This window comes from Emydura macquarii, unplaced genomic scaffold (assembly GCF_026122565.2).
Source record: "Emydura macquarii macquarii isolate MOO-44397 ecotype Brisbane River unplaced genomic scaffold, CSIRO-AGI_Emac_v2 contig_2205, whole genome shotgun sequence".
Lineage (NCBI taxonomy): Eukaryota > Metazoa > Chordata > Testudines > Chelidae > Emydura > Emydura macquarii.
The window spans coordinates 25,413,516-25,428,123 of NW_027132342.1; the positions used below are offsets into that span (position 1 = coordinate 25,413,516).

Sequence of the window (14,608 nt, forward strand, 5' to 3'; positions counted from 1 at the left end):
TAAAGCACATATTATATCTTGTTAAGGGATTTGTAGAGTGAAAAAGAAAGAGTCCTCCTGGATATGAGCCAAGTGCAAGAAATTCAGGTCTTGGTGTCTCACCAAAACTGTACAAATCCTTTGGCTATAATATGTAGCACGTGCACAAATGTCAGTTGGTCTTTGGCATGTATTATGGTGTGCCCGTCTGTATCTGAAATGCCATGAACTGCTAAGTCTCGTGTCTCTTTCTTATATATTTATTTCAGGATAATAACACTGTTCTAGGTACATAATGCAAAAAATAATATTGACATTAGATCCATCCCAAGTCAACTAGTCCATCAAAACTTCGGCGCTCAGACAGTCAGAGCGTGGTAGGCTTTGCAGCATGCTCTACAGGTCAACAGACATTGCCTTTGTTGAATCTAAGGGAGGAGCAAATTCTGAAGTCAAGAATTCTTCACTAAAAACATCCTGCTGCCAGCAATCTTCTTGTTTAAACCTGGAGGCTGTTAGTTTTAGTGTCCCATCTTATCTCCACTGCTGTGGAAACACATGAGGAGTGAGGGAGTCTCTGAGGTACCCAAGATAAAAGCGTTCAGAGTTTTTTCTTTGCACAGCTGAGAGCACTAGCTCCTTAGCTAGGTGTGCATAGGTGAATGTGCAGCTACATACTGATCATGGAGTTGTTTACCCTGAGTAAGTCTACTTACTTGACAATAATGACTTTATTTTGGGAGATACTCATCTGCCCTTGTTGTATATCTCAGTATCTCCTTCAAATACATCTCTGTGGTAGCAACTAAGTACCTAAAGAGAATATTTGGTGTCTCAATTTCCAATATATTTAAGATCAAAACCAAACTGAAAACAGCCTGTGAAAAACTAGATCTCAGAAATATCATGTTTCTAAATTTGCTCAGTATAAAGGTGTTGTGACCATACTAGTCTTGGCTGATGATAGATATTTTAAGATCTATTGAGCAAAATTTTGTGGAAAAGTTGACTAAAAGGAAAATACTTTTCATCAAGTCGGATTTCTAAAAGTTCACAAAGTAAGGAGAGCTTAAAACAGTAAAACATTAAATGTATTTTTGACCCTTTAAATTGTAATTGTCATATATTCAAATGAGGGAGGTGGCCATTTTGCTCAAGTGGTTCTATTTACCACACTGACCAGGTGAGAGTCAAACGGATGAGATTGAAAACCAATTTCTAAGTTACTTTAATATTTAACAGAATAAAAACGAAGGGCAAGCTTTGAAATATGAGGTCTCTTCATGAGGGACACTTTTGGTTTCATTGTTTTTATAAAAAGATTTCCTTACTAATCTTGGGTCTACCTATTTTCTACATCATAAATTACTGAAATTGAATGTATTTTGAAAACGGAATTACTTTTTACAATTTGTATTTGTTTACTTTTTACGTTTCATTCAGCTTTTTCTAGGACAATGTTAGTCTGTTTCTAAATAGTTCAGTTTTCTGGATCTCTTTTGTTAGTCAGTTGCTGAAATGTTTGGGCTATAAATATGACAGGAGAATGTAATGTTTTTAAATTAATAAACTGTTTCCCTTGATAACTATTTATATTGTAGAAATACTTCAACTTGTCTTTGTAAACATTTGTTTTAACAAAATCTAATTTGAACCTTAAATTGAGATATGTCCTTTTGACAATATTTACTTATTTCTTCAGGATCTGAACAAGCGTTTGTCGCTGCCTGCAGACATCAGGATACCTGATGGATATCTAGAAAAGCTACAGATAAACAGTCCACCATTTGATCAACCGATGAGTCGACGTTCTCGTAGAGCGTCACTAGTAAGTTTCTGGTATCTTTGCTTCCCAAACAAACCTGTTCTACTTTAAAAGTGTCAGTTCCATTCATATCTCTGCATATTATGTATTTTGATGTTATATATTGTTTAACCCTATTTGAGACTACAAGGTGCTGAGCAAGCACCCTTGACTCCCTATTAAAGTTTGTGGGACTGCTCAGCACCTTACAAAATGGGACTCTAAATTTTTCCCTTCTAGTTTTCTTTATTTCCATTTTGCTGACTTTTCTCTTCACCATTTCTCACTAAGGGCCATTACCTGCATTCATTGAAGTCATTGGTAAAATTTTATCCCTAAGTTAGCGCAGCCTAAGAGGAGCACATACTCACAATTTTTAATTCAAGTGTTCTTTTGGAGCTCTGTAAAAACGGTGATAAAATTTTTTCCTCTTTTCCCACTGTTAAGTTGACATCAGAGTTCTAGATTTTTGTTTTATTTAAAAAAATATATTCAAGAGGATATTAGTTAACAAATCTATTCAAATATAGTGTATAAAATTATATTTAGGTAACTGCTTTTTTAAAAATAAATGTATTCTTTTTTGGGGAGAGAGCTGTGTGTTTCTAACTGTAGTATAACTATTACAGGTCTTACAAATTGAATTGGACTAAAGAGTTATAACTCTGTCTCCTAGGAAATGGACTACTACTTCATTTCACATAGGCCATCAAGTAGCCATCTGAAAAGTAATAACTTTTCAGTCATTACTGATCTAGGTTGGATTCCAGCTATTGACTCAGATATGAAAGTCTTTATATCCCACTGCCTACCAGGCCATTATCAGGAGCACTTTTTAAGCATAAAAAAAAAATTGAACAGCTTTATAAATTCTATTTGCTGTTTTTTATTCCTTTACTTTCAAGAACATTCTGGTTTATTAATTAAGGAATAAAATATGTAGATGTGAAAATATATAAAATTAATGTCTATGCTGAGTTGATTGAATTTGCTAGGTACTATCTTTGTTTTGGCTCTAAGTACTCTTTCCAAATTAATAATGTATATTACAAAGCCATGAGTGTTTTGTGATATTTTTTCTCAGAAAAGCGAAATTCAATATGTGGCTTAAACATTGTGGTACATGTTAACATCAATAATATTAAAACAAAAAGGATAGATCACTCAAAGTGCAGATGGCATACAAAATAGTGAAAGCTCTGATAACATACTAAGTTTAAATAAATGATTGTTTCAATACTTTGTAGATCATTAACTATATATTTGAGTATTGTGCAGTTACTGTTAACACAGTTATGAGCAATACCAACCCCTGGTAACTTTCTCTTTTCTGAGGTAACAGTGTACTGAAGTAAACTTTGGAGGCTTGGATTATAATATTTAGTCTGATTATTTTTTTCTGTGCATGTAAAATTCAAACTTATTATATGTAAGCTCTAGGGCAGTATTGTCTAGGAATCCCCTCTGCATTCTAGAATGAAAGTAAGAAAAACAGCGCCCTCTAATGAATATAATGTGCATTTGAAATGGAACGTCAGTCACAAGTTGTTGTGGGGGTGGTTTGTGTGTGTTGTAGATTCCCCCTCTTCCCCACCCCCAATCTTTTAAAGATATTGTCAGAGCTTCTGAGTCTAAAATGAAACCTGCCAGCTGTGTTTTGGTTTGTGGGCATGCACGTGCTACGTTGTCCTTCCGCTCTGTCAATCTGCACTGCTCTCTTGAAATGAAATGATACCCAGTTCTCTGGGATTGTGACTGAAAGGTTGCCTGCAGAGTAGTAATTACAATTTACATATGTCACATCCTTTGTTCTGAAGACAGATACATCTTCAAGGATTAGTAGAAATTAAAAAAATATGATGAAGATGTTTTAACTTTTAGACCTGACTGTGCCTCTTTCAAATCGTAACACTGACATTATTAGAAAATTTTAATAGTTTTGTGTAATAGTTTGTTTATTGTACTGATGTGTACTGACAAGTACAGTACTGTGACTGCAATAATACAATGTCCTTGGATACCTCTAATGCATCAACGATTAAAAATAAGTTGTTATAATTGAATTTTGAAACCTGCATGTATAAGTCCTGATTTGCAGACTTGTATTACAGCAAAACTAATTAATGATTAGTAAATAGGCTAGACACCCTTTGAAGGAAAAAGGAAAGCTTAGTATGTTTAAAGAAATACTTTATGGTCTTTCACTGTAGTTTTTTTTTCTTTAGTGTTGTTCAGCTAAAATATGCCACAACTGGTGCCAAACCATGTAGGCAAGCAAGCCTTGAATATCTGTCTTGACATATCTACATCACCCACCCTCTCATCTAGCCAAGTGGTGGATTTTAATTAATGCTAGAGAACATTTGTCTTACTCTGATAGAATGCTGTTTAGCTTTCGATCTTTATACACAGTAGCCTAAAGTCAAACTATTTTCAAAAAAGAGTTTAATGCAACATATATTAAATTGGGTAATTAATTACATTATGTTAACATGTTTTCACAACTGTTAGAATGTCCACACTATCTCCGTAGAGTATTTCAGATATGCTTTGCCGGGAATGGAATAAGGGGACAAGATAAATATCATTCCATGATACTTGATATTGCTTACACTGATCTGCATTGTAGCATCATGAATATTGTAATACAAGTGAGCAGGAGGTAGATTATGTATCCCCAATTCTAATTAGTGCACTTGTATTATATTATATTGTTGGCTACTCTGGATTCTATTCCTTAATTAAATAATTGGAGAAAAAGTTAGAGTATACATTCTAAAATCTGCCAAAATGTACTCAAACTCCTTATGTGGATTAGACGCTTTTAGCCTCCAAACCCTCAGATTATTTAGTGAATTATCCATTGAAAAAGTGTTTTTAAATGCTAGAAACTGTCCATGGGCCCTAAGACCAGCAAATGAGCTTCATTATTTCTTCTTTGGGTGCTTGCTCATGTTGATTCCATTCTAGGTGTGCATGCGTCCATGTGATGGCAGAATTTTTTTCCCTTAGCAGTACCTGTAGGGCCGGCTTTGGCGCCCCCTGGAGCCCCGCGCTCATGCACTAGTATATGAGGTGCTGCCAGCCCTCTGTTCCTTCAGGTCCTTCTTCCCGCCTGTGATGGTTACTGGAAACCCTTCTGTCTTGCTGTTGCAAGTGCTCAGAGTTTTCTTAGTTGTTGTGGTATAGTTCACTTCCCCTTTGTTTTTCTATAATATAGTTAGTAGTTAAGTTCTGATAGTCCTGCTAGGGACGTATGTCCAGGAGCGAGGCATGCCCTGTTCCCCAGGCTTCAAACCCTGTTCTACCTGCCACCAGCTCTTCCCATTTAAGGACCCACACGATAGCTGTTTAAAGTACTTGGGGAAACTCACAGGAAGGACAAGTGCAAAATTTGCAAGGGCTTTAGGCCAAGAACAAAGAAGAATAGAAAGATCCGTCTGAAAGCCCTGCTCACGGAGGTGGTACTGAGACTGACCTCAGAACCTCCCCATTCCGACTTGGTGCCAAGCACATCACCTTTTCTGCAGAACACACCACCAGGCCCCTCTTGGTGCTGCTCTTCTTCTCTGTCACCAAACAAGTGGCAGAAGAAGCAGTGCTCTGTGAGAGGACGTTCCCCCGCGCCTACAAAGAGCAAGAAAGTGGGGCCGGGCTCAGGACCCTCATTGGGCCAGCCACCCATGTCGGGACAGCAAGAATGGGCTTCTCCACCCAGAGCATCAAGCCCAAAGAGGGAGCCACCCCTGACTCCAACGAGCGAAAGGGGGGCCCCTCTACTTAGTGGTGCCATCGATGCCGGAGGCCTTTCAAGCAGCCAGGGAACTGATGTCCCTGCCACTACCTCCCACTGTTAGGCTTCCACAACATCGAAGTCTAGGAAAGTGCCAGTATTGAAGGGGAAACGCACGATGGGGACTCCGCAGTGGACACACCGCTCTCCTGACCGCTGTTCTCAAAATCTCGACTCCAGTCATCACCATGGAGGAGGCCCTGAGGTCATACTCTTGGTCCCCTGTGCCAGATGCTCACCTCCAGCAGAGCAGCACCAATCCCGGTCTCCCCAGTACCAATCCTCATCCTCCTGGCACCAGTCTTTGGCGGCGCAGCACAGAGCACAGGACTCCCGGCACCAGTCCCCAACACCTCCATACCATCAGCGCTCGCCAGAACACTGCCAATCCCGGGATTCCTGGCACCAGTTACCTTCCTTGCGGCACCGCTGTCCAGTACCACACTCTAGCCAGGTGGAGACACCGTCAGCTCCTCCTTGGGCTCCAAGAGAAGAATCCTTTTCCTTGGGCTCGGAAAGGGAGCTGAATCCCTGAGCCAGCCAGTGCCAACCTTCAAAGATGCAAGGGTTTGGTGCGGGCCTTTCAACATTGGGTTGGCCCCAGGGATAATGGCTGGTCCACTGGCCATACTGGAACCTATGAGGAATCCCCATAGCACCAGGGCCCTACTCCAATCAATCGTCGTACCAACAGCCCCAGAAGAAGGTCAAGATTCAGAGTCAGATCCAGGCACTGAACCCAAGATCAGGCAACCACATCAGCCCCCCTGCAAGAGGAGGAGATGCTACCCCCTCCCCTGGTACTGCCATCATCCTCATCGTCCCTGGACAAGGCAGTCACCAACACAGGACCCTCAATACCGTTGGTGCAGGCCTGGGTTGTAGCTGCCGGCCCATTAAAGAAGCTGTCCAGGGGTTCCTTGAGCTCCTCTGCCTCTAAACCTAAGTTGGAGGTTATTCTTTTGAGGAGCTCCTGGTGTGCTCTAAAGTTGTCCAACGGGATTGAGGGGCTGATGTGGTTGGTGCTATGGGGATTCCTCCTGGGTCCAGCAAGTCCTGATGGGTAGTAGAAAGCCCTCCATCAGAGGAACATACTTGGCCAAATAGAAAAGGTTCTCCTGCTGAGTGTCAAGCCAGGGAATCTCACCTCTTCAGGACTCAATTCAATCTGTACTAGACTACTTGTCGCATCTTAAGCTTCAGGTTCTAGCTCTCTCATTCCTGAAGGTTCATCTGGCATCCATATCGGCTTTTCATCCTCCCGATCCAAGAGAAATCAGTCTTTTCCCATTGCATGACGGTCAGGTTCCTTAAAGGCCTAGAAAGAATTTACCCTCAGGTTCAGGATCCGTTACTTCCCTAATTGTATCACGGGCCCCCCTTTGAGCCCTTCGCTACCTGTCCTTTACTGCTCCTCTCCTGGAAGGTAGCCTTCTTAGTAGCAATCACCTTGGCACAAAGGGTCTCTGAGATTAGAGCGCTCACTTTATAAGGACAAGGTTCAGCTGCAACCCCATCCTGCCTTCTTACCCAACGTGGCGTCTCAGTTTCACAATAACTAGGACATATTCTTCCCAGTGTTCTTTCCAAAACCACGTAGATCTAATGAGGAGCATAGATGGCACACCCTTGACGTTAGATAGGCCTTGGCCTTCTACATTGAAAGAACAAAACCCTTCTGCAAATCCACACAGTTCTTTGTTGCAATCACAGAAAGGATGAAAGGCCTACTGGTTTCCTTCCAAACGATCTCCTCGTGGATAACCTCCTGCATCAGATTCTGTTATGAGCAGGCAAACGTACCTCCTCTGGAGATCATCACAGCCCACTCCACCAGAGCGCAAGCCGCTTCAGTGGCCTTTCTAGCACAAGTACCGATCCAAAACATCTGTAAAACTGCTACCTGGTCCTCAGTCCATACCTTTACGTCCCATTACGCCATCATACAGCAATCCCGGGATGATGCCAGCTTCAGCAGAGCAGTGCTGCAAGTGACACATCCCTGAACTCCGAGCCCACCTCAAAGGATACTGTTTGTGAGTCAAGTAGAATGGAATCGACATGAGCAAGCAGTCGAAGAAGAAAAACTGTTACTGATCTTTCATAACTGTCGTTCTTCGAGATGTGTTGCTCATGTCCATTCCCTAACCCACCCTCTGTCCCTGCCTTTGGAGTTGATGGCAAGACGGAACTAAGGGAATGCAGGACTGGAGGTGCCTCATATATCGGCACATGAGCCCAGGGTTCCAGAGGGTGCGAAAGCCGGCCCTATAGGTACTGCTAAGGGAAAAAAAATTCCAGTAGCCATGCACGTGGGCGGGCACTCACCTAGAATGGAATGGACATGAGCAATATATCTCGAAGAACAACAGTTACAAAAGGTCAGTAACCGTCTTTTCTGCAGTATAGAAAGTGGTGACCTGAAGTTCCCTCTCCTTTTTATTCCCTACAAAACTATATTTCCTGTACAAAATTATGAGAGGAATGAATGTTGGGTTTATAATGGAAACCTGGAAGCAGCCTTAACTGTTGCAACATAGTGGCTCCATCTTCAGAGTAATTTTTAATTACTGTTTAATGGAGTGGTGGACAAAAAGCACATGCTGATCTGTTCTGGAAATAGAGGATGAAGCTAGCCGCACCTCACAGCACCTGCTACAAATACCAAGACTGCAGGAAGGTACCTCCAGCTGGAAGGAGTGAAAAGGGAGACTTCAGAGTGGGACTTCCCTGTCAGAGGAACCTAGAGTCTGAGACATGGAGCTGCCCTGAGTTAGAAAGTGAGGAAGCAGCCAAACCTGGGAAGAAGGCTTGGATTGGACTTTACTGTCTTATTGATCATTTGTTAATGAAGTCAAACCCCAGGAAGGGCCAAGTTTTGACACTACCTAGGCTATGGGCCCCTTTTTAAATGTCTGCTTTCAGGCCCTTTAAACTGCCAGAGCAGTGTAAAGTGGTGTTGTTGTAAATAGGTATTGCCCTACAATGACCCCATTATAGTTACTAGTAGGTATCAAGTAGATGAGTAGAGAACGGATTTGAATGAGGAGAGATTTGTGGGCTTGCAGTCCAACTCATGGGGGGCATTGCAGATGTGGACAAACAGTGCATCAAGGCTAGCATCACTGGCAAAGAGGAGGAGTCAGGTTGGATGGCAACATGCAAAGGGACAAAGGCAGATAAGTAGGGACAGGTAGAATTATACAGGTCCTTGAACGCAAAAACAAGAAGTTTGAACTAAATGTGGGGGGATTAAAAAATGAGGGGGTGACACGCCCAGAATGAAATGTGAGGATCTTACTAGAAGTGTTTTTTATGGACTGAAGGGGGACAAGTTGGGTATCAGGAAGGTAAGAGAGCACATGGCGGCAGTAAACAAGCCAAGAGATGAGGCCTGAACAAGTGTTTTAGCTATAGGTATAGATGGAAAAGACCTGATCTTAAAAATGCTTTTGAGAGAGAAGCAGCAGGGTTTGGATGTGCAGAGCAAGGAAGGTGGTGGAGCAGTCTAAGATGACCCGCATGTTACAGGCCCTACTGATGCTGTCAGCAGGGAGATTAAAGAGAGTTTGGGAGGGAAGATAGGGTTTTCAGTTTGTACTTTCTTAAATTTAATAGCAAGGCCTACTAGAAGGTGATGTTAGGAAGGCAGGCGGAGCTACCGGATTGGATCTTTGGAGACAAATCCTTGTAATATGATGTGCTAAAATAATTTTTTAAAACAACAATTTTATAAAGATTGTTTCACCACTTTAAGGTCTTTTATGAAACAAAAGTTTTTAGTTTGTTGAATAAGCGATATATACAGTGAAATATTGCTTCTGATTAATTTTTATGTTTTTTGTACTAAATGTGCCATCATTTTGCTTGCTTTTCAGTCAGAAATTGGATTTGGGAAAATGGAAACATACATCAAATTGGAAAAGCTTGGAGAGGTTTGTATAATTTTCTTCAATAGTGATTATCATTTTGACAATAATATATGCTTTCTTTACTTGGAACTTACTTACATGTTGCCTTTGATTTTAAAGTTGAACTAAGAAATACTCATTGTATCTATATTTTTGATAGAGCTCTCTTAGTAACTAGACATATGTTAACACACAAAGCAATGACACTGTCGCTCAGCTTGTCAATATACATACATATATAGAGACAGAAAGAGAGAGAACCTGGGAAGAGCAAGACTCTATTAGGAAGTCCTCTATGAACAGTTGCTATGAAGATCTATGTTCCCCATCAACAGTTAGATACTAATCACTGCTGTGCAAACACACACACACACACAAAAGTGCACACATGTTGTATATTATGTTACCTGACATTGCAATTATGAATCCTCTGTTTCTGAGATGTAATGTTTCAACCCTTTCCAAATCCATATGGTTTAATTCACCTCCTTTTTATATTGGATGGCTCTATAACCTGGTGCAATGTTACGTATCTTTGTGAAAATGTTAATAAATATAGGGTGATCATCTGCATAATTATAGGTGTATTGTATTTCATTTTTATTCCTCTATAGTGTGGTGAACAGTACAGGATATGTAACTTTACTCGGGCTCATATTGTTCCTTATTTTTTATATTTAATATAAACTGATTGTGACAGTTTGCTGAAAAGGAATATCTTCTCCAGTACCCTTTATAATTATGTAACATACATTTTCTGGGTGGTTTTTGAAGCTTGTATGGGACTAATAAAGTAAATCCCAAAAGATGAGTTTAATAATCCACACTGTCCATTATGTCAGCAAAAATGAAAAATTGCATTTCTTTTACTTCTCCCATTCCTGTTCTTATGTGAAATTAAATGTGTGGTGAACATATTTTTATCATTTTTATAGCTTCTTTTTTGTTTCCTTGAAGTAGTCTTAAAGTTTGGGCATGACTTTCAGATGTTCTAAACACTTGCAGTTCCTATTGACTTCATCTAGGGTTGAAAGTGCTCAGATGCTGTGAAAATCAGGGCCTATATCTGAAAGTCATTAATGAGTTAGGCTTATGTCCAAAAAACAGAAGAAAAAATAAATTGTTTAGTCATTTCCACTTTCTGGAAGCTGCTGCTACCAAAATAAAACAAGTTGTAGGACCTGCCATTGATCTTATTTGTTTGAGCTTTCCATAAAAGAAAAGTTTTAATTGAGTTTCTTTCCCCTTATCACACAGGGTACTTATGCAACAGTATATAAGGGAAGAAGTAAATTGACAGAGAACTTGGTTGCGCTAAAAGAAATCCGACTGGAACATGAAGAGGGGGCACCATGCACAGCCATAAGAGAAGGTGTGGAAAATATTTTTTGTCTTTATTTAAAAGACAACACTAACTGAAATTATACGGTTTGGCCTAAGTATTGATGCTATTTTCATGTAAACTGGAGATATTATAATAACTAATACTATTTATGACATGGGGTACTGCAATCAAGATAAATTAATTGATTTGCAATTTTGAAATTCAAATTTCACATGCACTTATTTCATGGACTATTATTGTGTTCTCAAATAAATGAAGCTTTCCAAGTGTTAGAAATAAGCTAACAACTTTCTGGAGTTTAGAGTATATAGAAGGGCATGACTAACTTGTGCCTGAAATACTGTCTGTCTGTATAGTGTATGAATTAATTATAACTGCAGTTCAGTGGTATGTGGTCTTGTTTCACAGTGTACCCTAGACACACTTGTGGTGTTTGTGGAAATTTTCCTATGTGAATGAATGGGTTAGTTTAATGCTGTATGAAATACTAAATTCTGAAAATTAATCATTTAAATAACCATGTAAACTAAACAAATAATACCTAAATTTGGATTAATTAGTAATACATTTATTGCTTAGCTTTCCCCTCAAGTCCTATCCTGAAGGTTTAATTTTCTTTTTTTTTCCCTTTTGCAGTGTCATTATTAAAAGACCTAAAGCATGCAAATATTGTTACTTTACATGACATTGTTCACACAGACAAATCTTTGACTCTCGTCTTTGAGTACCTGGTAAGCATTATAACAATAATAAAGCTTTACATTTAATGGATGTGTTTAGGAAGTCCGATTTATTGTTCTACCTAGAGAAATACAAACATGATTAACTCTCTGGTACATTTTTTAAAAATAAATAATTGAAGGACTTGATATTCTGTTATGCTGTATAAAATCCAATGGAACATGGAAGCAAATATGTTTCCCAGAAAGCTAGTTATGTTGTCAGACATAAAATTCACTGTCAAATTGTCATAAAATGCTTGATATAGGTCTGGCTTATAGGTAATTATCGTACTACCAGACCAAAATGCTCATTTATATCAAGATTATGGATTGTAAAAGGAAGTGGACAGAGAATAAAATAATTGCAGTATTATGTTGAATGATTTTGGTACTGTGAGGCACCTAGCATACTTGCATATGCTGTAAAACAATAATAATATAGAAGTAACCATTTTACATCTATTTTGAAACTGGGGTGTTAAATATTATGGCCTACATTTTCAAACTTGAGTACCTACAGTTAGACTATCACTTGCCTGCATGATACAAATCCATAAATCATGCTTTATTTTAGCCTTTTTTCACTCCATATTACATACATATCTACTGAAGTTATTCTAACTATATCTATGCAAACTGTGCTGGAACATATGAAGATGTAACGCACAGAATTCATGAAAATTTTGTTCTTTTCCAAATAAAGAGAATGAATAATAAATAAAATTCAACATAATATGTAGCCTTTGGGGGAAAAAATAAAATGTAGTATAACAAGTAGAACTGATCAGAAAATGTTGGGAAGGGAGGTGGCTCTGCATTGAAAACATTTCCTTTTCTTGGGGAAAAAAAAAGTTTTCTGTTTTTGGGTTTGTTTTGTTTTTGTTTGTTTTTTTTTTATTTGATGAAAACTCAAAATTCTCCACAGCAAACAGATCCTTTTTTTGAAAAATTCCATTGAATCAAAAGCTCAGTTTTCTGTCAAAAAAACTTTTATATTAAACAGTAGTGGTGGTTTTTTGACAGGACAAGGACCTAAAGCAGTACATGGATGACTGTGGTAACATCATGAGTATGCACAATGTAAAGGTGAGTGACTATATTGATAATGACCGATTTCAAACATTGTTTGTTCTGATTTTAAAACCACAAGGAACTTACAACTTAGTTGCTCATAACTGCTCATTCTGATAATAAGATAGAGGCAGTCATATTGAAGAGTTAAATGACAAAAATCATGGCTTTAATAAAAGTTGTGTTTTCTTATGAATATTTTCCTATTGGAAAATGAGATATTTAACTGAACAGCGTGTCCCCTTTAAGGACAGTTATGGCCTGTTCCAGGATATAGGCCATGTCTACACTACAAAATTATGTTGACCTAATTTATGCTGGCAAATAGCCACCACAGTTATTAAATCGCTTTTGTGTGTGCACAGTTGGCTCCTTACATTGGCGGTGTGCATCCTTAGTAGGAGCACTTGTACCAATTGTATTGTCAGTGTGGGACATTGTGGGATGACTCCTAAAAGCCAGTAGTAGTCGATGTAAGCAATACAGTGTCTACAGTGGCACTGCATCGACCTAATTATATTGACCATGACTCTACATCACTCAGGGAGGTGGTATTACTAATTGGCGTAGAGAGGCATGTTGGCGGGAGCCAGATTTAAGTGAAGACACTTCCACTGCTAGATCGATGCAAAGTGGTTTACATTGACTTAACTGTGTAGTGTAGACCAGGCGTTAGCCTCTGTAGATCAGGCATTTTGGGACTTACACTTCCTCTCGCATGATCAACCTGGGGATAAGCCCTGCTGGGCAATGGGAGGGGCCAACTGACATTCATATGACAGGCCTATAAAAAACAAGCCAGTAGCTCATTCAAGAGAGAGATCTTCAGGGAGCATAAAGGCTTTCTTGCAATAAAGTCAGAATGATGGCAGGCTAATGGAGCTTGCCAAGATTCAAGCACAGCCCTTCGAAGGAAAGCTGTGGAGAAACTTGTAACAAAAGGAGGACTGCAGTTCCTAGTAGAAAGGAAGGCTGCAGAGAACCATGTTTCAGAGGGCAGAAGACTGCTATCAGAAGGGCAGTGGATGGAGCCCAGGGAAGGGCCAGATAATAGTAGGAGCAGGGAAGGAACCTAATTCTGTTGAACCCAGTACTGTGAAACAGAAAAGAACTGTGTGTTTAAAGGGACTTGGGAAGGAATTACTTGTGCTTGGGAGGGCCAGAGGAATTATTCATGTATTATATATGTACTATAGTTTAGTAAACCAGGCCCCAGGAAGCCAGAACATTATTTTGAAATGCCTGGGAGCAAGAGTTTGAGTGGAAAATGGGGGAAACTGAAGCTGAGGTAACAGCATTGTCCAGCCATGATATGGTTTATGCTGGACTGCACCCTTCAATCAGCTTCATTATTTAACAATATGTAATTTGTGTAGAGGATGGTATCTATTCATCAAAGGTGTGCGGGAAACATTTCTATTCCCATCGACAATGAACTTAAGTGCATTTTGTTACTTCACAAATGGTTGTCCTAAAAAACAAAAACAAAACCACGTGTGTGCACACATGCAGCGAAAATTGGTGTGATACTAGTACAGTAGTTAATGGCACAAATGTGGGTGATGACATAATGTACAAAAATAACAGGGGTTGGGTTTCGTGCACATTCCAGCAGAATTGTTGTCCTTGTTTTTGCCTTTACATTATATTGTAAAGTCCTTTTTTTGGTTGAAGAATGTACTGTGGATTTCAGTCTGGATATTAGTTACTGTTTGCTGGTTTGTTTGTTTTTTCTGTTTCCACATTAGCTCTAATGTCTTTTGGAGAAGAAATCAGTCCTCCACCTGCTTTATTGTCTCTTTTGGAAGAGAGTGAAAGGGAAAATTCTTTAATGTAAATTCCCATACCTACTTTAAAGAGAGATTGAAAAAGTCAGGTTTTGGTTGTTTTAATTAATTATACAAAAGATGAAGAGGACATGTTAAAAAATCTTAAATGAACATGATATGAAAGATCTTGCAGCATGTAGTTATAGTTTGAAGC

The 14,608-nt window shown here is 39.2% G+C and overlaps 1 protein-coding gene across 3 annotated transcripts in view; it reads left to right on the top strand.

Moving 5' to 3' along the window:
- The window catches only part of CDK17 (cyclin dependent kinase 17), a 188,281-nt gene that overhangs the window by 160,107 nt on the left and 13,566 nt on the right, over nucleotides 1-14,608 (top strand). For all 3 annotated transcript variants that reach the window (XM_067559770.1, XM_067559771.1, XM_067559772.1), the window contains 5 exons: nucleotides 1,682-1,807; nucleotides 9,455-9,511; nucleotides 10,745-10,859; nucleotides 11,469-11,563; nucleotides 12,578-12,640. In XM_067559770.1, the coding sequence (XP_067415871.1) occupies nucleotides 1,682-1,807; nucleotides 9,455-9,511; nucleotides 10,745-10,859; nucleotides 11,469-11,563; nucleotides 12,578-12,640 (456 nt within the window). The remainder of the gene's footprint in view (nucleotides 1-1,681; nucleotides 1,808-9,454; nucleotides 9,512-10,744; nucleotides 10,860-11,468; nucleotides 11,564-12,577; nucleotides 12,641-14,608) is intronic.